The sequence below is a fragment of the Balaenoptera physalus genome (genome assembly GCF_965194825.1).
Source record: "Balaenoptera physalus genome assembly, chromosome: 8".
Lineage (NCBI taxonomy): Eukaryota > Metazoa > Chordata > Mammalia > Artiodactyla > Balaenopteridae > Balaenoptera > Balaenoptera physalus.
The window spans coordinates 123,668,269-123,690,503 of NC_138887.1; the positions used below are offsets into that span (position 1 = coordinate 123,668,269).

The following is a 22,235-nucleotide window of genomic DNA, read 5'->3' on the forward strand; positions in this document are numbered from 1 at the left end:
GTCTTGTTTGTTAGAAGTGGAATTGGGCATCAGAAGACCCGGTGCTTGTTCTTTGCTTAGGTGAATCTTTGCTCCTTGCTTCGTGCATTCTGTAAGTTGTTCTTACCAAACTACATACAAAGGCACTAACTGAGGTTTTGGACCCGGGTGAGTTCTGCACTTTGAGGAGAGCCATGACTATTTCTCCTTTTCCCTCTGACCCCAGCATTCAGGGGACAAAGACTCCTCTTCTGCAGTCCAACCTTCATAGGAATACAGACCCCACGAGGGCAGGATTTGCCCATTTTCTTGCTGCTTCTCCCTAGCCTGTGGTGCTGGAAGCATTCCCTAAGTATCTGTTGTATAAATCATCCCATGGCACTCATTTCCACTCTGCCCCTGGAATGCTGCCCTTTGAGCCTGGGAGCACCGTATCTCCCAGTCCGAGTGTACCGAGTAACCACCAGGTCTGGTTTGGGAGGACTGGGGGGTGCTTCTTGGTTTATGACATTTCTTTGTTCTTTGGACCACTGAATAGTCCATGGTGGTGGTAAGTTTCACAGTCTAGTAAGTAGAGCAGCTTAGTACTTGTCCTTTTCTATCCCAATAGGGTTGATTTGCTTCTTGAAAGGAACACAGAGCACAGCAGCGTCGTGCTGTTCTCCACACCCCTTCCCTTGTCCTGTCCTGGTCCCCAAAGGCATTCAAGGCATTGGTAGGACATCACGAGAACAGGACTTTCTTACCTGGAGCATGTCCCAGGGCTGTAGGACCCAGAGCTGGGCATGCTGTAGCAGAAGCAGTGTCGCATTCTTTCTCCCGTTGTCTCGTAGAGAAGACCACATTTGCTCACCGTGTGATGCGGGGAGTTCCCTGCCCTTGCGGAGCTCCACTCAGCTGGATGGCGGCGTGAGCCCGCGGGCAGGGTGTGGACGTGCGTGAGAGTACTGCAGGCGGTGAAGCCAGGAGGGAGAGGTGGCCTCTTTGAGGCCTTCCTGGAAGTAGTGGTCAGACTTTGGTCCTTCCAGGGGCCGTCCCAGCATTCTGGTGGCCGTCCCTCCACCCCAGGTGGGCGCAGTGGGCGGGCACAGCGTGACCACAGTCTTCAGAGACTGATATTAGGCTTGTTCCTCTAGTTTTTTTTTCAATAATTGAGATGTATTGGTGGTTTTGAGGATCAGTACACAGGACATTCCAGTTTGCACACAGTTCTTAATGTATGTACCAAAAATCTAAAAAGTCATGTAGATATTATTCTTCTTGAAACAGTAATTCCAGTGACTTTCCAGCTTAAATTCTGGAGGTAGCATTTCCTTAAGAGGGTATCAAGTACCAGTATCTTCACATGTGGACAAGCTGTTACACCCCGAGTTCCACTGTTGCACAATTTAGTATCATACGCACTGTACCTACATACATACATATGTTAGCCGACTCACTAGGGAGCCTGGTCGGACGACCACCAGCACAGGTGTCCGAGGACACCGAGTTCTGACTGGGACGGCCAGCATCAGGCACAAGTCAGCGGGGAAGAGAAGTCATTTAAGATGCTCAAGACACGTGAACTGTATGAGTGGGTTCTATTCGGTTGCCGTGTGTTGTGCCATGTACTACAGCGTACAAAGACCACACCCAGCATCTTTGGAGTGTTAGCTGAGACCCATTCAGAAACCACTCTTTTCTGGTTGTACCAAAAAAATACCGCCAAACGATTTCCCCTCTTCAAGTCGTTTATACTTAAAAATGGGATGACGTGGGATTTCCTCCTAATTAAAAATGTTTCTGGAGTTCCTAAAAAAATCTTGCGTTTACCAAAGAAATGATACATACACCCCTGTGACTGCACAAGGGGGAAGATGGGGGCGACCCCCGGGGCGCGGCTGCGCCCCTCCAGCCCAGTGCAGCCAGACCCCCGAGCGTCCGGGTGAGCCCCTTCGTCCACTGGGCTTTACAGCTCCCTCTCCCTCTGGTTTGCATTTGCTTCGAGGGAAGAGTTACCCTTTCCTGCTGCCGTCTTTCCACTTTGGGGGAACGTTTTCCCCTCCACCGCCCCTCAGTCAGCGTCAGTGAGGAGGCACCCAGAGCCTTCACCCAGCTGGGCTGCCGGGCTGCGCTTGCTGCTGTCGGCCCCACGCCCAGGCCGAGGGCTCTCACCTGACACACCGGCGTGCTGGAGGTGCCGCCAGGGCTCTGATGGCACGGGATCCCGAGCCGGACGGGCAGGCGAGGTGCTCTCCGCGCGTGACGTCTGTGCTTGCCCTTTCCGTGGGCTGCCTGAGGGGTCCGCGCACAGTTGAGCCGTGCTCGTGTGTGTGAGGAGCGTGGCAGAGGGTTCCCGTGGCGGCCAGGAGCTGGCTGCTGGCCGCCTGCCGGGCGGGGTCTGGGTTCCCGCTGCCTCTGGAGTGGCTGTGGTCGCGTGTGCCTGGCTGGGGCGGCCGTGCAGCCCGTGGTCTGGGCTTGGGGCTGCTGGCGCCCGTCGCAGCTCTGGCCTGAGAGTCCTGTGCAGCCCGGGAGCCTCGGCGTGCCTTTGTTCCTGTGATCGTTGAGGTGTCTGGGTGGCGTGCGTGTCCTTGTAGGAGTGGCTCTGTTGGGTTGGGGGCCTAGAGGAGGTTGAACAGTCGGGGGGAGAAATGTGTGCATTTGAAGCTGGTAGTCATAAGTTACTTTCCACCAAGAGTATGTGCCTACCAGCGTACTTGTTAATGCTGTCTGTTAACAGTTGTTAAAATTCATGTTTCTGGTTTCTGGATGAGGTGGAGCCTCTTGGTTGGTGATGGCGGGTATCCCTGTTTTTCTGCGGTTGTTCCCTAATTTCACAGGCCCCTGTTACATCATTGTTTATGAGTCCTTTGCTCTGTTAAAGTGATTTTCCTTTTCAGTTGTCATGTGTTCATTTGACGTACTGTGTGGCTTTTGGGGTGGCCTTTTAATTGTCCTACATGTTCCACAACTAAAAAATTTCCATATTTTTTTCATGTACTTTCACTTGTATGTTTGCTTCTTTAATTTACTTGGAACGTTTGTAGGTGTTAAAAACACCCAACTTTCTCCCAGATTTCTTGCCAGTGTTAATACCTACTAAATCTCATTCAACACGCGACTGTTCAGGACTTGTGTTCTCTTGTCCTTTGGGTCTTCTTTTCGGCCCGGGTTGCACTCTGTCATGTGGTGTCCACTGGTGGAGTGCTTTGATGAAACAACTGCGAGTTCATGGCACATGGCCGCTTAGTCTACATAATATGGTTTTTTAATAAGTCTTTAACGGGTGTCAATATTGAGAAGAAACTAGACTCACTCGAGATTTTTATGTGGATTAAACTGTGTCTTTAGGAAAATAAGATTTTGTGAATATAAGATCCTACCAAAATTAGAATGTTTATTCTTTTTGATGATTTATTTCAGTTACTGTTTATTACGACAGCCTTCGGTCATTTTTTTTCGTTTTTGTTTTTGGCTGCGTTGGATCTTCGTTGCTGCGTGCGGGCTTTCTCTAGTTGCGGCGAGTGGGGGCTACTCTCTGTAGCGGTGCGCGGGCTTCTCATTGCGGTGGCTTCTCTTGTTGTGGAGCACGGGCTCTAGGCGCGTGGGCTTCATTAGTTGTGGCATGTGGGCTCAGTAGTTGTGGTTTGCGGGCTCTAGAGCGCAGGCTCAGTTGTTGTGGTGCACGGGCTTAGTTGCTCTGCGGCATGTGGGATCTTCCCGGACCAGGGCTCGAACCCGTGTCCCCTGCACTGGCAGGCGGATTCTTAACCACTGTGCCACCAGGGAAGCCCCTTTGGTCATCTTGATGGAAGTCGTGCTTCAGCCGTGCGGTCCGGTCCCTGCAGCCTGAGTGAGGACTGAGCAGGAAAGCCGGGTGGCTCGCCCCTCAGGGCCGGCCTGTGTCGCGCGGGTGCTCAGGGCATCAGAGCGTTGCTTTGTCCTTTATGGAGCGGGTGGTAGGAGTGCCCGCGACAGCACACAGCCCTCGCCCCTCCTTCCTCTCCGTAGATCCTGACCCTCACCCTGCTTCTCTTGGGGCCCTTTTCAGCCAAGCGGGCACGTGGCCCCAGAGACAGTGGTCTCTGCCGGAGGAGTGGGGCCTGGGGCTCTGCGGCTCCTGAGGGCAGGGTACTGGGGCCCGACCCGAGGCCGCCTACGTGAGAGCAGAGTGACGTGCCGGGGTCAGGAGGCCGGGACGGTGGCTGGCTGTGCCTCTGCCTCCCTGGGTTTCCATGTTGTGATTGTTCTCGAAGCGTACAACCCCCGGGGGTGTGTGGTGGTGAGATCCGAGCTCCAGGCGCTGTTGGCCAGAGCTGTTGGACACCCCTACTTTCCAGGTGAGTGCGGGGCCCCATCCGCCCGAGCCTGGCCATGCCCTCCATCCCGGGGTGCTGTGGTGCGTCAGGAACTGCCCCCCCCCGCCCAAGAAGCAGGTTGCTGAGCTGCCCTGCCCCGCAGCTGTCTCTGCAGACAAACGAGCGATGCCTTAACCCACCGGGAGAGGCTTGTGCTTGCGGGGCTGGCGGGCGCCTCAGGGCAGGTTAAGGGGCTCTGCCCTCTGTGGTGGTAACACGAAGGACGCTCTGAGCTGTGGTGCTGGTGGGGAGGTCAAGCCCACCGGCCCTTCACAGGAGCTTTTGACCCTTGGTGTGGATTCTGTGCAGGATTTAAGTTCAGAGGGGCTCGGACAGGAGAGTTCCTGCTGTTGTCTCCTTGACCTTTACCCTCGGTCCGTGTTCCTCCCGTGTCCGCATGGCTGCAGCCAGCACCACCGCCCATCTCCTGCCAGAGCCTGGGCCCCTCCTGACTCGGTCCCCCTTCACGTGACCGCCTTCTCGGTCCACCTGATGGTCAGTCTCATGCATCGTCACCGTGTCGGCTGCCCTCAATCTGGCAGCGAAAATTAAGTCGCTCCCTGCTTAGAGTCGCCTGCGAGGTGCTTTAGACTTGGCCGTGTGCCGCTCTTCCTGCCTGCTGTGTCCCATCCTTGACGCCTGCCCTGCCGCACTCAAGTCACGTCGTGGTCGGTGCCGCCTCCCGAGCTTTCCCCGCGTGCTTGCGTGCCTTGCTTTCCTCCCCATCCTGGGAACGGCGCGCCTGCTCTTCCTCGCCTCTGCCCCTGCTTTTGTCTCTGCGTCCTCCGGCCGTTGATCTGCGTGGGCCTCGTCCTGTCATGCTTTTCTGTTTGCGTGTGTCCAGCACTGAGTCCCTGAGAGCGAGGCAGCATCACATGTGCCAGGCACTTATCAGGCCCTGAATATTTGAATCCTCTCTTGGGCCAGTGATGCATTTTTGGATGTCTGAGTCATCTACATTTGTGTCCGTGGTATGCATGATAGGAAGAAGTATGGGATTAACCCCTGCCCCGACCCCTCAGAGAAAGAAAACAGCAGCCACAACCGAGGCCTTTTGGATTGTACGTATTTGGAAACAAGTGATTCTGTTTTTATATAAGGAAGTTGGCTTTCATTTGCATGTTATCAGCCAGATTCCTACTGCGTATTCGGACTCCATTTGGGGGAAGAAGTGGAGCATTTGGGTTGGTGATTGTGCACATGGGACGGCGGCTGGGACATTCCCCTCATAGTTCCTCGGTGACTTCAGTGAGCTTGGGCACAGGGGCACTGGCAGGTTGTGGTTTGTTTTGAAATTGTATCTAACTTGGTGCTAGAAGGCAGGATGTTTTCTGTTTCCCAAATGAAAAGGATGTTTGAATTGTATCCCACGTAAACTTTAGTGAATTCATGTGCGTTAATAGCTAGTTTCTGCAGAGGAAGAGGTTAGCGGAAATTATGCCGAAACAGTAAATTCTGTTTGGGGTGTAAGAGTGGATGTGACTTACTTATTTTTCTTCAAGTAATGTGTTTTGCCTTTATATAGTAAATTGCTGAAACAATTAGTGAGTTTCCGTAGAAGAGGAATGTTTCAGCAGTTAACAGAAACGTATGGAAATTTTGGAAAAGGCTGTAGAAAGAAGCCCAAAATGTGGTTGGCTTTCAGAAGGCGTGATGTTGGGAGTGGGGGGATGGGATGGGAGTGGCGGTCATCACTTCCTGGTGTTAACTCCTGGAAGTTGAGCTTGTCCCGAGAGGCCCCACGTGGGTCTGTGAGGGCGGGGGCGGGGGCCCGCGTGGGGGCCTTCTCTCCTCACGAGGGGGGAGCGTCCTCCTGTCCTTAGCAGGTGCTGGACATTGCCGTCACCTCTTCTGACTGACTCAAAGCGTCTGCCGTGTGGTGGCACTTGGCGTCCCATGACCCTTGGTGGGCAGCGCACTTTTTTTGGAGAAGGTTTTTGTTCAGAGGAGAGCCAGCCCTGGGACGCCCACCCCACCATCCACATGGGGCCTGGGGGGTCTGGAGGCACGAGGGGTCCTGTGAGTGCTAAGGCCCCCCCCGCCCCTCCCTGAAAGTGGGTGCCGGCCGATGCTGAGTTTAGCAACTGAGCATCGCAGAGCCCAAGGCTCCTTCTTCAAAGCGGAGGAGCTTTGGCTGCAGGCGTTTTCTGGGGCGGGTGGTGGAGGCAGCTGGGCTGTCGTCTGGGTGTCGGAGGGGTCCTGTCTTTAGGGAAGAGTGCCTCGCCGAGGAGAGCCTCTGTGGGCCTCCCGGGCAGCGCCCACCCTGCTGGACACCATCAGGGAACCTTCCTCTCCGCGTCGGGAACCACAGGCTCAGGAGTTGTTCTGGCGACGGGGCTTAGGGGCGGCCGTGTCTCCTCACGCAGCTGGACTCACAGCCCATCCTCAACCTGGGATGGAGCTGGGCTGGTGGCGTGTGTCCCTCCCTCCTGCCGTCTGAAATCAGGGCCCCACATGCTTAGCCAGGGCGGCTGGGCCTCAGAGGACGGGCCGCCTCTTCCCTCTCCGCGTCCAGGACCCCCTCACCCCAGGCCCGGCCTCCCCGCCACGCCCTCGAGGCTCGAGATGTCTGCGCTGCTTCAGCGGTTATGTCCCACAGCCGAGGGTGCCTTGCTGGGGTCCGGGGAGGAAGGGGGTCTGAGGGCAGAACGTGGCACAGGCCGGCTGGGTCCTCTGCGCGCCCACACCTGCAGGGGTGGGAGATCCTGGGCTCTGCGCTGCCTTCAGGGAGAGGCCTGGTGGGCCCTTGTCGCGGGTCACGTGGTCCAGCCCCCTGGGCCCCCCGACACGGGACGGACGCAGCCCTTGGAGCTGGGGTGGGTCTTGTGGGAGGACCTGGGGCGTGAGGGACGCTGTGAGAACGAGGAGCCCCAGGCGGCACGGTGGGGAAGCCCTGGAACAGACTGGGACGCACTGGAGCTGTCAGAGCGGGTGCAGGCGAGGCCGCCAGCAAGACCTCTGTGGAGCCCTCGCCCAGGCGTCAGCTCTTCCTGCGTCTGTCTCGGGAGCTCCTGGTGCTGCTTTTCCCGGGGCCTCTCACGTCCCCTTGAGACGCCTGCCCTCCGGGGGAGGGGCTCCCCCTCCACCCAGGTGCTGGGCAGGGGAGGGCGGGGTACTGGCATCCCGCGGCCCCGTCTGCCCTGAAGGCAGAGCCGCCTCTGCCCTGGACAAACCTGCCCTTGAACAGGCCCGAGGGGCGTCTCCGGGGCCTGGCTTCGGGGTGCACACGACAGTCACTGGGGGCCGTTTACAGACCTCTGCCATCTGCGTCCTGGAGCAGTTAGGTCAGCTCCTGGGGCGAGCCGGGCTGCGGCGCGGGGAGACCCGATAGAGGCCTGTGTCGGTTCTGAGACGTCAGCTGTGCCCGGGGAAACGGGGGGCTGGCGTCGGGGCAGGACAGCCTCCTGCCCTGCCCTCCGGGGCTGCCCGCTCTCCTTCGCACGCCGCACGTCTACCGAGCCTCCCGTGCCCCTCGGCTTCTCGCCTCTGGCGCTCAGGAGCCGTGGGACACGGCGAGCAGCACGGGTCCGCTCACTCCCCCACTGTGTGCAGTGAGGCCAGGCCCCTGCAGAGGAGGCACTGTCCTGAACGCTTGAAGTGGCAGGAGTTGACTGTGCTGATGGTCCTTATTCAGACCGGCAGCAGCAGCGGGTCGTCTTCTCAGACAAGGGGGTCCTGTGTCACCCACAGCTGGTTGCACTTCTGGGTGTGGTGGCCTCCTTTTCTGTCAGTCTGTCAGTGCCTGCTGTTATTCTGCGTGTGGTGCAGTGGGTTCAAAATGAGCGCTTGAATGAACACGTCGAGGGATTCCTTCCAGAAAGTGTCCCGCGGAAATATTCAGATAAGCTTCTCAACATCCACTTTTCTTTCTTTTCCCCAAATCCTTTTCCTGGTACTTGAGACATGGAAGAGCTTTATGGGGAACCTTGTGGGGTCTGTGGCTTGATCATCGTGCTCCAGACCCCAGGGCCTCCGGGGCTCATGATGTTGGAGGGGGGGCCTGGGGGCACAGAGGTGACGGTGTCTATCAGGGCCAGCTCGTGGGACAGTGGCGCCAGCTGCGTGTCCGTCGCAGCTTCTGAAGGGCTCGCCTCGGAGCCCAAGCCCGAGTGTCCAGCTCTCAGCTGTGGCCCCTGCGTCCACCCCTGGACAGTGCCTGGTCCAGAGACGGTGCGGCCGGGCCCGCAAGGAGGGCGCTTCACAGAAGCAAGGCCAGAAGTGGGAGGGTGCCAGGATTAGCCCGGGAGGAGGGTGCAGGGGGCCAACCAGGTCAGCGTGAGCCCCTCGCCAGAGCCGGCCGTGCCCGGGGCGGGAGGGGACAAGGCAGAAGCACGGCTGCCGGGGGAGGGGGTCCCCAGCACCCAAGAGTGTCCCCACCTTTGCCCACAGCGGGTCCCCGTGTTCGGGGAGGTCACCAGACCCTGAAGGCCTGGAGTGCATTCTGCGTGGTGTGCTGGGATTTGTTCCGGAACGCCAGGAGTAACGTCTTAGTGACCGTTACATCCTCTAACCAGACGGCAGACGCAGAGCGTGCCCAGCGGCCCTGAGGGCTGGGGTGGCCGGGGCCTGGGGACGGGCTGGTGTGTGCGGCCGGGGCCCGGGGTGACAGCATGGCTGAGGGGGCACGCCGGGCGGATGCGGGTCCTACAGGAGCCTCCCGGCCTGTGCGCTGGCGCCACTGAAGACTGTCAGGGAGCAGAGCAGCCGACCGTGCCGTGCGCGGGACACAGCCAGCGCTGTCCGTTCACCGGGCCTCCCGCGGCCGGCCTGGCAGGTAAGTGTCGTCTGTGCCCATGGCCGTGCGGTCCTGCAGGTGGGGCTTCCCTGAGTGGAATGGGGCAGGGGGAGCACCGCCTCTTCTGTGCGGCCGACAGAGACCCAGTGGGTTTGAGCTGACCTGAGGTGAGTAACACAGCGGCGGCCGGCCCCCGGGGTGCCCGGACCTCCTGGGACGCGCCCCCGCCCACGTCCAGGCCCGTCGCGGTCACGCGGGCACTCAGCGGACACGCTGCTGTGTGTGGTCCAGCACTTGGGATGCTCAGGCTACACCTGTGGGCGACGTGCCATCCTTAAGGTCACATCAAAGCTGCTGGGCGCGGTTGCGTCTGGAGCCGGGGAGGGGCCGGCTGCTCACCCCAGAGGCCCACCCAGGCCGCCGCCGCCTCCCCAGGTGGAGACGAGCCGAGCCTGTGCCTGGGCTGCTGGGTGCCGAGCTCCCCGAGCGCAGGGGCCGCGAGCCTGCACGACCCTGCGGCCATGCTGGGGCTGCCCACGCTCCCCCGCCTGCCGTGTCCAGTGAGGATTCTGAGGTCAAGTCGCCGTGGTGGTGTTTTATTAGCCGCGGCCCCGTGGGGCCCCCTCCCCTGGGAGGGCTCCGTGGATTTGGGAGTCATACCTGCGTCTCGACCCCGCAGAGCCCCCGGGGGTGGAGTGGCCCTGAGTGCTCCCAGCCCTGGCCCTGCCCCGGGACCCTCGCTCGCGCACGTTCCTCTTCCGGACAGGCGTGTTCTGGGAGCGCCCTGCTCTCGCGTGAAGCCTGCGTCGGTGCCAGTCGGTGCCTGACGACCCCCCTCAGCGGGCACAGGGGCGCCCCTGCTCGGGGGACGGGGAGCAGATGTGACGGCTGCGCCCAGGGCCCGCTTCCTCAGCTCGGCGGTCCGTTTGACTCTGAGAAGCCTCCGTGACGGTGGCCATAGGTCCTCAGGGGACTGCTAGGAGTGGCATCTGGTGTGACGGTGGTCAAGGCCACGTGCGCCGACCGCTAGGTGCTCTCTCCGAGCGCTTGGTTAGCTGGCGGCACAAGCGGCTCGCGCATGTCTCTTGGAGGGAGGGGATGTGCTGTTGGGAGAGACCATGAGCCCAGGGCGCCCTGCCGAGCCCGTGCTGGGAATGTCAGAGGCCCTGCAGGGCGTGGAGAGCCTTAAAATGCACGCCCGGGTGCTAGGCCGCCCGAGGTCACCATACTTCTTTGCGGTGTCAGAGGAGATATCCTCTGCGGAGCGGGGGCGCCGTGAGCGCGGTGCGGCGTGGGTTCGGTGAGCTCGGGGGCGGTCAGCGGGGTGCGGTGAGCTCCGGGCGGTGAGTGCGGGGGGGCGGTGAGCGGGGGCGGTGAGCGGGGGGGGGGGGGGGCGGTGAGCTCGGGGGCGGTGAGCTCCGGGCGGTGAGCTCCGGGCGGTGAGCGGGGGGCGGTGAGCTCGAGGGGCGGTGAGCGCGGGGGGCGGTGAGCGAGGGGGCGGTGAGCGGGGTGCGGTGAGCGGGGTGCGGTGAGCTCCGGGCGGTGAGCTCGAGGGGCGGTGAGCGCGGGGGGCGGTGAGCGCGGGTGCGGTGAGCGGGGTGCGGTGAGCTCGAGGGGCGGTGAGCGCGGGGGGCGGTGAGCGGGGTGCGGTGAGCGCGGGTGCGGTGAGCGCGGGGGGCGGTGAGCGGGGTGCGGTGAGCGCGGGTGCGGTGAGCGCGGGGGGCGGTGAGCGGGGGGCGGTGAGCGCGGGGGCGGTGAGCGCGGGGGCGGTAAGCAGGTGCTGTGAGCGCGGGGGGCAGTGAGCGCGGGGGCTGTGAGCGCGGGGGCTGTGAGCGCGGGGGCGGTGAGCGGGGTGCGGTGAGCGGGGTGCGGTGAGCTCGGTGCGGTGAGCTCGGGGGCGGTGAGCGGGGTGCGGTGAGCGCGGGGGGGCGGTGAGCGGGGTGCGGTGAGCGCGGGGGGCGGTGAGCGGGGGGGGCGGTGAGCTCGGGGGCGGTAAGCGGGTGCTGTGAGCGCGGGTGCTGTGAGCGCGGGGGCTGTGAGCGCGGGGGCGGTGAGCGGGGTGCGGTGAGCGCGGGGGGCGGTGAGCGGGGGGGGGCGGTGAGCGCGGGGGCGGTGAGCGGAGGCGGTGAGCGCGTGTTGGGGCCAGTACTTGAGCTCAGGCGTCTGGAGGACATGGAGGGGAGGCCCCACGCCTGTTTCCAGCACTGAACCTGGCGCTCCGGGACGTGTAAGTGGTGCGGAAAGGATTGTAATCGCGCACCCCCCTGAGAGAGCAGGTCCTCGTTACAGGAAGCATCTCTGCAGGCCCGTCGTCCTCCGCGTTGGCGGGGTGGGCGGGGCCGGCAGCGATGGCGGGAGGGTCTGCCTGGGGAAGAGCTCCAGTGGGCGAGCGTGTCGGGTCACACTGGCTGTCGCCTGCTTGGGGCTCAGCGGTGTGCGCCCTGGACGTCGCGGTTTGGGTGCCGGGCCCACCCACCGTCCAGGGAGCAGGGTTGTTGAGGCACAGGAAGGCTACCGCCTGGTGTCACTGCTCCCGTCGGACGGGTTGTGTCCTGCGTTGTTACTGGGTTTCTGACAGCCTTTCCCTTAGGCCCCGCCGACCCCCCGCGTGACTGCTGATCAGAAACCCCCCCGAGAATGAAATTTGAAGTTATTCGGTGATTATTATCATTCGTTTCTTAATTTTATTGCTAGTATCCACCTAATGTGCAAAACTTACGTTTTTGAAAACACCAAGAGAAACACAACCTGGAGAGCAAGGAGAAATGTTCTTGGCTGTGCGTCCGGTGACAGGTGACCGTGCGTGCGGGTCCCCGGCCCAGAGCTCGGAGCCGCCCTCTGGCACGAGCGGGCAGGAAGCCGGGTGGCCGCCGCCTCCATCACCGCAGGTCTGTGCAGGTCCTGGCATTGCAGCTGCCTGAGAGAGAGACCGATGGCTGGCCCAGAGCCCACTCCTCCGGGGTGACACCCTTGTGCCGATTCTGAGGGTGAATTTGTCACGGGCGCCCCGCCCTCTCTCTTGAAGGTCGGGTGTGCTTTCAGGATGCGCTGCCGCTCCCCTGGGGGCTACTTTGGTTTCCTCTGTTCTCTCTCGGAAGATCCGGTTGAGGCCCTGCTCGAGCCGGCCCGGCGCGAGATGAGGGCCTCCTCCTCCCGCCCCAGGACCTCGCGCCGCACGGCTCACGCCCGTCTCCGTCCTGTGCTTTCAGGTGTGGCCGACGAGGACGCCTTCGCGGAGGAGTGCCGGCGACGAGGCCAGCACGCGCTGCCCGCCCAGCCCGCCAGCACCAGTGCCCGCCCTCTGAAGTCCCACCGGCCAGCCTCTGTGCCCAAACACGCGCCCCACCCCCCGGGTGAGGACGAGGACGAGCCAGGCCGGCACCGGGCCGGCAGCAGCTGGGAGCCCCCGGCCGCGTTCCCCGCAGGTGTGCACGGGGGGTCCGCCGCAGAGCCTCCCCACGGGGCTGCCTCCCGGCCTTCCCGGGGCCCCCGAGGACCGAGATGGCACCTGTGTTGCTGCGTCCTGGCCTGACGGACAGGCGGGCGGGTGGGGGGAGGCCGCGTGGAGCCCACACTAAAGCGGGGTGCCGGTCTCCCACCACGGCATGCCATGTGTTGTTTTGAGCAGCAGCTGAGACCCTTTGTGTGACTTTCAACTTCATGCTGGGGGTCTGGTCCTGCAGAGCGGGTGCCCGCCCAGCCTCTCCTGGGGGCCCTGCGGCTTCAGCCATGCCTCCCTGCCTTGCTGTTGAGTTACAGGCAGAACCTGACACCCGCCCCCAGGGGTCCTGTGGTCAGGTGGATGGGTGCTGACCCACCCTTACCCCAGGGGAGGTGTCCCACCTCTGGATGCACTGAGGCTTCGTGACCCCCTTTCTCCAGACCCCGCTCTGCCCTCTTCCAGCTTCTTGACCTGTAATTTCTTAGAGAACCCAGATGGGTCTTTGAAGTGTGTTCCCTGTAGAAAGTTCTGGATTACTTCTGACGGCATGGCTGTGCATGCAGGCTGACCCTGGCTGAGCCTAAAGACCGATGTAAATCTAGTTTGAATTACTCATCGGTTTGAAGCGTTTGTGCCCGTCTTGGTTCTCAGCACTGGAAGTCGCCAGGTTGACCACAGCAGGTTATGTGAAGGAAGAGATGGGTCCTTGGTCCCTTGTTTCAGGGTGATGTCTCGGTGTACGTCGTGAGGTTACTTCTGTGAACCTAGGGCAAGAAAGCATCGTCTGCGCAGGGAACTGAAAGGATGAGGTCTATCCCTTCCTTCTCCCAGAACTTTCTATTGGGAGCTCTGTCCCTTCAGTCCCCTTCTGGCCCTTTTCATGTGGAGCAGGGTGTGTGCTTGGGTCTTGAAGAGGACAGGGGATTTGTCCCATCCACCCACCGGAAGGCGGGTGTCCTGGGCTCTGAGCCAGGGTGCAGAGCCCCGCGGGACTGCGCGGACCTGGCCACCGGCTGCCAGGGAGCAGTGCCACCCAAGGCACATGGGCCATCTGGGAGCGTTAGCCTCTTCCTGGGTAATTGAAAGAAAAATAGAGGTGATTGAAAGTGGAAGGGCTGTGCGAATTCAGAAGAAACTTGTTCTGCCTTGAATGGGCGTGTGGATGTTTTCCCCAGATTTATCGTCACCTCCTGGTCCTGACCGCTCGTTGGCTGGACTTGGCGAGGGGCAGGGCTGTAGATTCAGTTTCCCTGAACAAATACCATTTGAACAGGGACCTTACGGGCTGTCCCTTTGGTTGGAAGGTGACCATAAACCTGGGTGTCTAAACTGGGTGGGCATACCCCAGTTCCCAAGAGTGAGGCGTGCGGGCTCAGGCCTGCCTGGAGGAGCCTTGTTTAGGCATGTAGCTGGCTTCCTGAACAGGAAGTGGGCCTTGGGTCACAGCGAGGCCCATGGTGCTTCTGAGCACCAGAGACCAGGGCTGTGGACGGAAGGAGAGTAGCCACTGCTGGGGAATCATCAGAAGGTAATTCTTCTTTGTGAAATCTTGTGCTTTGTCAGTTTTAACCATCTGGGCCCTCCCAGGTGTTGTTTCCAGGTGGGGAAACTGTTGACTTATGAACTCCGCACATGCTTACACACGAGGGCGAGCAATGGCCTTGTGCTTTTTGCCAAATACTTCTTCCTGCCCGTGCTCCACAGCGATGTCGGGCGGCCAGGGCTCGGCCTGGCAGGTGCTGGGCGCTGCGGAGCACACTTTTTTTTTTTGTGGTTTGTTTCCTTCTTTCAAATCAAGCTACGAGGCCTTCAAAAGAGTGTCAGAATGAATCACCAAAGAATTAAAGATATGCTTTTTACATGACTATAGTGAGCTCGTTTGACTTCTTATCGAGAGATGACGGAGCTGCTCCGGAGGAAGACTCCAAAACTGGGAGAGCGGAAAAGGCCGCTGGGGTAACAGGGCAAAGCTAGGTGCCCAGTGGGTCAGGGCCTCCAGGGAGCAGAGTGATGGGCACCCGCCGGGCCGCTCCTGCTGCCCCCGTCCTGCCCCGCCACGCCTGCCCCTCCAGCGGGCGCGCTCCGCGTGGTCTGGAGGCTCCCGCGGTGACTTCCTGCCAGGCTTTCACATCGCGGGCAGCTTTCTTAGAAGCATGTGATGAAGGGCTTGGTTCCCTACAAAGTGTCCGGTGTCCCCACTTGGTGCTTCAGCCGTTTGAGCAATTGGCGGGCTAGGTGCCCCCGGGGCTGGCGGGGTGGGCAGTGGCCTGGCGGGTTCTGATGATTTTAGGCTAAAAACGAGCCCTCGCTTGCGATGCGCTCAGGCCTCAGAACATGGGCTTGATTGCTCCTGGGAGGATCTCCCGTGTTGACGGTGCGGCCCGTGTGGTTCAGGGTCAGGGTGCGGCTGGGGGAGCCTTGGCCCGTCTGCGGGGGGAGTTGTGTGTTCAGCCCGACGGTGCCTTCTTGCCGGCATTCACTGTGTTGTTAACCTGCTGTGAGACGGGGTGACCGCCCCGGCGTTATTTCAGAGGACGCATCGCACGCCTCTCGGAGCCCGTAAATTAGACGGCGAGATGTGGATAAAGGATTAGTGTTTTTCGTTTATGGATTCCACACACGCTGGGGGTCTATCGAGAATGTGTAACTGTTAAAAAGGAAAATTAAAAGTATTCAATGTGAAGAAGAAATTCACGAATGAAAGGATAACGTTGATCCTTTAACTTCCCAGCTCTGCCCGGTGTGTGCCCGGGGGCCCCTCTGGCTTAGGGAATTCATGAGTGGAGACGGGGCCGGGGCCTGAGTATGAGGCAGGAGAGGGTCCCGGCGCCCCCGTGGCCCCCTCGGTCTGTCGTCGTGGTCGAATGTGAAAGGCACAGCTGAGAGGAGTGACTTCTGGCCAGAGCAGCGTGGTCACAGGGGCGGGGCTGCTGTGCGCTGGCGGTGGGTTAGCAGGTGTTTCTCTTCCTTCCTTTTGGCTTATTGTGTAGGTAGCCGGGTCAGGCAGGAGGATGCTGGGCGTGAGGACCCCCAGGGCCCCTGCCACGGCCCCCGTGTCAGGGCCACTTCCGTACAGCACCTGACCCGGACGGCTGTGCTGATGGGAGAGCAGGCAGGACACAGGCCGCAGAGCCCTGGGGACCGCGGCAGCCTCCACCCTCTGCGAGCGGATTCCAGGGGCGTTTGAGTCGGTGGTGAGGCTGGGAGGCCCCGGCAGCCTCGTCCTGTTGGAGGCACGTGTGTGTCCTCAGCTTCCCCCCTTGCCCCGCAGTGGGCATCGTGATCAGGTCCCGGTTGGCTGTCGGCGCCCATCTAACTGACCCCCGGGCCCGGCCCACCCAGGGGTGGTTCTGTGTGGACACATGTGTGTCGTGAACAGACTGGGTCTGGGTTCCGTCTGGAGAGGAGATTGTGTTCTAAAATGGCACCTGCCTCCTAATTTAAAATCTCGAGGATGCTTTTATGTGCTCTTTTCAGCAGGCTTAGGGGCCCACGCGCATTAGGTCACAGGCCTGCAGTGATCCTGGCCTGGTTCTAGGCTGACCGTTCAAAACGATCTTCTGTTACAAATTCAGCGTCCCGCTCCTCCGCCCACGTCTGTGTGCACTAATGCAACACAAGGTCCTGAGCTGTTTTCGCAGAAATAACCCGGAGCTCTTCTGGCTCTTCGGACAAAATCTCAGGAGGGTGAGCGGGTCACACCCGCCTCTTTCTCCCCCGGCTTCGGGCAAGCACACGACACAGGGGAAAAGGTTGGAGTGGGGCATTGGTTGAGCCCCGGACGCTGTAACAGCTGGGCTTCTCCCTGCAGAGGGGCCCCCGGGGAGGCCCATCCCCCGAGGCGGAGCCTGCCCTGCCTTGTCTCCGGGTGACCTGGGGCTGGGTCGTGGGGACAGATGATGGGCAGGCCCGCGAGGCTGGCTTGGTGGGCGGAGGGCGAGCCCGCAGCCTCCGCGGGGCTGGGATGCTGGTTGGATCATGTTAGTGGTTTCCATCGCCAAGTTTTAAGCCTGTCCATGTTTTTGTTGAGCCTTAGTTGTGGAGCAGATAGGAGTGAGGACATGTAACTGTATCGCGAGGTTTGTTTGTTTTAACCGGGGGGATACCTAGAGACACGTCTGCCTCCTGGTGGGGCCGCAGCTGCTCCTCTGCAGTGTTTCACACGCCTGTTTCCTTAGGATTCAAAGAAGGTGGCAAGAGGAAGAAGCAGAAGCAGAGAGAGGAGTCGAAGAAGAAGAAGTCGACCAAGGGCCGCCCGTAGACGGGCCGCAGTGGAGCGGCGGGCGGCCAGCCGAGGGGCTGCACACACGTGCCGGGGGCCGCACCTGCGTCTCCGCCGCCCCGAGGCCACACCTGCTCGGCGCTGGGGACGCTGGGGGCACACCGGTCAGGGCCCGGCGGGTGGGAGCACGGAGCCGCGGGCCCGTCCCTGCTTCTCCAGCTCTGCGCCCGCGCATCCCCCCGGCGGCTGAGGCCACCCTGCTTCCCTGGCGCACACCTGCGGAGATGCTTGCAGCTTTGGCCGTGTGGCGCTCCCGACGGCGCGTGCATGCTCGCGACACGACCTTCGCTCCTCCGCTGAGTGTGTGAATCTAGACTCAAGTTAAGCACAGGGCGACGTAAAGGTGACTCCTGGCCCCGGGTGACCTTCTCTTCAGTTTCGGGGAGCCAGACCTTCACGGTGACCTGGCCGCTCGAGGTGTGGAGCCCCTTCACGTTTATGGTTTTAATTCTAATCTTCTCGAATAGCCCGTCTTTCCTTGGATCTGTAGTTGTTTTGGCAGGGACACAGGAGTCTACAAAATTCTGTTCAGTAGTAGCACCGCTGGCTCTTAGGTTAGGCTCAGCTGGGGGGAAGCAGACGAGCCCCTCCCACATGCAGCTCGTGAGGTACTGAGCACAGGCGCTGAGCCGGGTGCGGGCTCCAGCACCGGCTCCTTCAGAAGAATCGCTTCCCTTGGGCCGGGGTCTCCCAGCTTCCGGCAGCGACTCCTCCGCAGGACCGAGGCCCCTAACCCCCTCCCCGCCCTCCTCTCACTCCTGCACCCGCCTGAGTCCCCTTGCCCTTTGCCCCCGGGCACCGAGGGCATCGTGAAAAGCTTGGATGGCATTTTCAAACGCCAGCAGCTTTCACCCAGCGGCGTTGGGAGTCCGGGCACTGGGGGCACAGCTTTCATGGCCGAGCCGCGGGCTTGGGCGCCGGGAGCAAGTGTGACGCGTGTGGTTCTCAGGTGACTGTGCAGTTTGCTCCGTGTACCTGGTTGTAGTGGAAGGTGGTGTGGACTCTTGGGTGAAGAGTGGACTGGTGTTTGATGCTTAGTGTGGACAATGTAACCATGAAAGCGTAACGGATTTTAAGTGTTACCCACGTAAATAAACTGTAAGCGTTATTGACTAACACTCACTTGCCATCATTTATAAACATCAGTTATTAGTAATTAAAAAGAAAAGCAGTTCTTCTCTGTCATTTCAGTTATGAGAGATCAAGTGGTATTTTGGGGGCAAGAGTCTAGATTCTGAGATGCATCACTGTAGAGTGGGAATGTTGTTTTAAAGACGACGTTGCCCCTGAATGTACGACGTGTGAAACCAGCGGCCTTGCTGACACCACGGGAAGCACGGAGGTGAGCTGGGCATGCCTCCAGACTCTGTCTTGGCCGAGGACAGCGGCCACGTCCCGGGGCCGTGAAAGGAGGGTCACTCGGAGGAGTTGGAGCCTCTCCGAGGGGCGACCACCACGCGCGACGCCCTGACTTGGTTCTTCTCAGCCCTCACAGCCCAGAGCCTCCCCGCTGTGGGGACGCAGGGGGAGGGCCGGCCCGACGCGAGGAAGGTTTCAGGTCCTCAAGGCCGGTCACCCAGGATAGGACACGGTGTCCATGCCATGGGGCAGAGCCCCGGCGGTCATCAAGCTGCTGGGGACCCCACGTCCGTCTTCACACAGCCCTGCCCTGCAGGCCGCTCCTGAGTGAAGAGGGGAGGCCCCTGGAGGGCAGGCCCACAGGTGGGTCCCGCTTCGGAGGGGAGGGGAGAGGGGGCGGAACCAAACCAGCCCAGGGGTGGGCACAGAGCTTGTGGGGCTGGAGCCACCTCTTCCCCTGTGTTAGGAGGGTTAAGGGCTGCAAAGCTCACGTAAGAAACGTTCAGTTTGAAATGCATACACTTTCGTAGGACATGCCGTGTCCCGTCCCCAGTCTGATGGGGCAGCATTGAACCGGGAAAATGCTGTGGAAACATCCACAGGGAAACTCTTCCAAACTCTTGTTTGGAGCCTTCAAAAAGTGGGCCATATAACATTAATAATCACGCCTGATTTTTTTGTTCTTTCACTTTTGCCAAAACGAGGTTTTACTTTGAAGGTCGTTTGGCAGTAGGGAGACCTAGGGTTCACCGGCTCGGGACCCAGGGCACGTCTGTGCTCACGCAGTGGTCCTGGGCACCCCTGGTCGCTTCCGCGGAGCTTTGCACCAAGTAGGAGCAGAAACCGCCCCCTCCCCCGGCGCCGGCCCCTCCCTCCTTCCGCACCACCTGAGTCTGCCGCCCGGAGGCCACCCTTTCGGGTCGTTTGGTCCGTAGTTGCCCACCTGGAGGACCCCTCCGGGCGCGTCCCGTCTGCGGCGCCCCCTGGTCCTCAAGGTGTCGTCCTGGGAACCTGAGGATGGCCTGGGGCCAGAGTGGACGAGGACCGCTGGGGCTGTGGCTCTGCCCCTGTCCCGCCGCCCCCTCCGTCCGGCACCGAGCAGCTGGGCAGCTCTGACCACCACCCCGGAGATGACGAGTGCGGCGGGGCCCCCCTGCGTGTGGGAGGCAGTGTGCCCCCCTCCTCGCGGACGGAGGCCCGGCCGCGGGACGCGGGTGCCCGGGGTCGGGAGGGGCCGGGCAGGGCAGCCCCGTGGACGGCCCTGGCTCCAGGTGGGCCGGAGGGAAGGGCGGCTGCGGAGCTGCGTCTGCCCAGGAGGGCGGGTGGCGGCCCACTTGGTCCTGCTGGTGGATGGGCCCTTCCCCCGCCTGGTGCACAGAGACGAGACCGGGTTCTGGAGGGTTCGGTGTTTTCTTGTCATCGCGCTGCTCTCTGGGGGGCCCCTCCCTTTCCCCGCGGCTGCTCCCTCAGCCCAAGGACGGTCCACCCGGCCCTCGGCGCCCTGCCACCTCACGGAAGAGCCCGGCTTGCTCGGGGGCAGGTTTCCCCGGGGCCCGCCTCCCGCTGGGCTTCCGCAGAGCCCGCTGTGCTTGCCTGGCCTGGGACCTGGGGACAGACCCCCGGGATTGCAGGCTGTCCAGGGCAGGCGGCCGGTGTCCTCAGCCAGGTGACTGCTGTGAGCTTCGGGGACGCCGCAGGCATGTCACCCCAGGTTGAGAGCAGGGGCCCGGGTCCCACGCAGAGGTCTGGGCTGCCGGCCCCCGCCCTGCAGGGCCTGCCCAGAGGCCTTTGGCCACACGGAGAGGGGCTGTCCCTTGGGACTCTTCCCCCCACCCCCAGGAGCCACTCCCGCTTGGGTTGAAGCCTGGAGCGTCCAGAAGATGCACAGGACCCGCTGGCCTCCTCCCCTCGCCAGGCCCCCGGCCTTGGCCAACAACTGAAGACCACGACAGCCCTGCCTTTACCGCGGAGACGGCGGGGGGGGGGGCCTGGCCCGGGGACCCTCCCCAGCCACCAACGTCCAGCCCATGCTTTGCAGGGAGGCTGCTAAGTCCGCGTGTTTTGAAGAAGTGAACGAAAGAAGAGGCTGAGGAGGGGCGCCCGGGCCCCCGGCCCTCGGAGGAGCGAGCTCACGGGGAGGCGGGCGTGGCCCCGTTACCACCCGTCCACAGCTCTGCCAGGAGCTGCTTACGATGCCGTGTTTTCTAGTCCTGGTGAAACACGGAGAACGTACCATGGACCGTCTGAACCAGTTTTCACTGTACAGCCCAGGGGCATCCAGCACAGTCACGCTGTTCGGCCAGCATTGCCACCATCACTTCCAGCACTTGACCTCATCTTCCCAAACTGTGTCCCCGTGAAACATGACGCCCGCCCCTGCCGCCCCCCCCCCCCCCCCCCCCGCCCCGGGTCCTTCCTTCTGTCTCTGATTCGGTGACTCCAGGACCTCGTGTGAGTGGGGCCACACAGGGTTTGTCCTGTGACTGGCTTGACTCACCCAGCATCCACGTTGCCGTGGGCATCAGACTTCTCGGCTGAATCACATCCCGTGGTGGGTGACCATGGTCCCCGGAGGGGTGGACACTTGGGTCGCTGCCGCTGTGCCGCGTCCGGCCTGCGTCCTGATGTGTAAGCAGCAGAGGGTCCGACCTTTTGGGGAATGTCCCGTCCTCTGGCGAGGCGTGTGCTGTGTCAGCTCCCGCCCCGCACGGTGCCTGGCAGGGCTGTTCTGTTGTCTGGGGGACAGGGGGCAGCCAGAGTGGACAGGCCCATGGAGCGTCTCGGGCACCAAGCAAGCCCAAGGCTTGGCAGGAGCCTGAGACACAGGGCTCTTGACTGGACCCAGCCGGCAGAGCCTTCCCTGCCCAGTGCCTGCTGCCTGCGCGCAGCTCCTCAGGCCGCCTTCTCCCCGTTTCGGGCGGCCCTCACGGCAGGCCCCTGACTTCCCCCTGCCCACCTGGAGCTGCTGAGCAAGGCCGGGCAGGGAAGGCGTCCCGGTCCCGCAGCCAGGTGGCTTTGGGTGGACGTGTGGCACCAGGCCCCTTCCTGGGCCCACCTCCCTGCCCCCTGCAGCTCGCACGGGCCCCGTTGCCACTGACCACCCTCGGAGGCCCCCTGGGTTTTCCGTTCACTCGTGCCCGTGCCTGGGCCACCTGGGCACCTCCCCACACCTGCTGCATCCACCTGGCTGTCAGCTGAGTCTGCTTGGGATGGGGGTGATGGGTGTGGACACCAAAGGCGCCCCAGTGTTGGGTGGCTGCAGGACAGGCCCTGGGGTGGGTGTTAAGGTCTCACCAGGCATGGTTACCGCCCGGGGCCGAGGCCCCCAGCCCAACTAGAGACCCGCTCTTGGTAGAGGCCACGTGAGGGCAGAAGGATAGTCCAGCTTGGCACCTGGACCAGGCCGCTGCCTCGGACCCCACTGCCTGGCGGGCGCCCAGCTTCTCAGATTGAGCCCAACGCCGTGAATATTTGTTAGAAAATGACTCAGTGTTTGTTTCATCCGAATTCCCGACTTCTTCCCCAGGAAGACGTGGAGTCATCGACAAGCGGGTCCAGCAACTCTGACCGGAGCCCCGGGGCGGGGGCAGGTTGGCGGGTGAGGCCGCGTTCCCAGCAGCCGGTGTGGATGGATGGCGGGTGCCAGGCGCTGGGCTGGGTCTGGAGGAGACCCCGGTGCCGCGTGCCTCCCCGCCTGGCGCGGCCCCGCCGCTGCGGCTCCCCGATGCCCGGCGGCGGATGCCGCTCATCAGGGCCGGTCGGCATCCGCCGCGTCAGCGGATTCCTTGCCTCTGTCTCGGGGGTTTTCACAGGTTTCGCTTGATCAACAGCATTCATTCTTAGTGGACAAACAGAATTCAGTCTTGTGGCTTAGAAATTATTGGTTCTCTGGCCAAGTAGCCGTTTAAACAGTGACTGGGTGGCCCTGGGTGACCAGGACGATGAATCTGCCCGTTCCTGAGAACGCTGACGTCGTGCGTGGGTGTCGGCCAGGCGTCTGGGTCTGGAGTGGAGGCGGGCCTGGCAGAAACCCTGGCAGGAGAGGGCGGGGCTGCGGGAAGCGGCGAGTCCCTCAGTCCACCGGCCAGGCCTCCGAAACAC

General features: G+C 61.8%; 1 protein-coding gene across 7 annotated transcripts in view; it reads left to right on the top strand.

Annotated features, from left to right (window-relative positions):
• The window catches only part of DNAJB6 (DnaJ heat shock protein family (Hsp40) member B6), a 58,105-nt gene extending 40,212 nt beyond the window's left edge, over positions 1-17,893 (top strand). For 5 of the 7 annotated variants that reach the window (XM_082472669.1, XM_082472665.1, XM_082472667.1 and 2 more), the window contains 2 exons: positions 12,261-12,476; positions 16,672-17,893. In XM_082472669.1, the coding sequence (XP_082328795.1) occupies positions 12,261-12,476; positions 16,672-16,754 (299 nt within the window). In that variant the 3' untranslated portion in view covers positions 16,755-17,893. The remainder of the gene's footprint in view (positions 1-12,260; positions 12,477-16,671) is intronic. The other 2 variants (XM_082472670.1, XM_082472671.1) reach the window with 2 other exon arrangements.
• Positions 17,894-22,235: the final 4,342 nt, after the last annotated feature.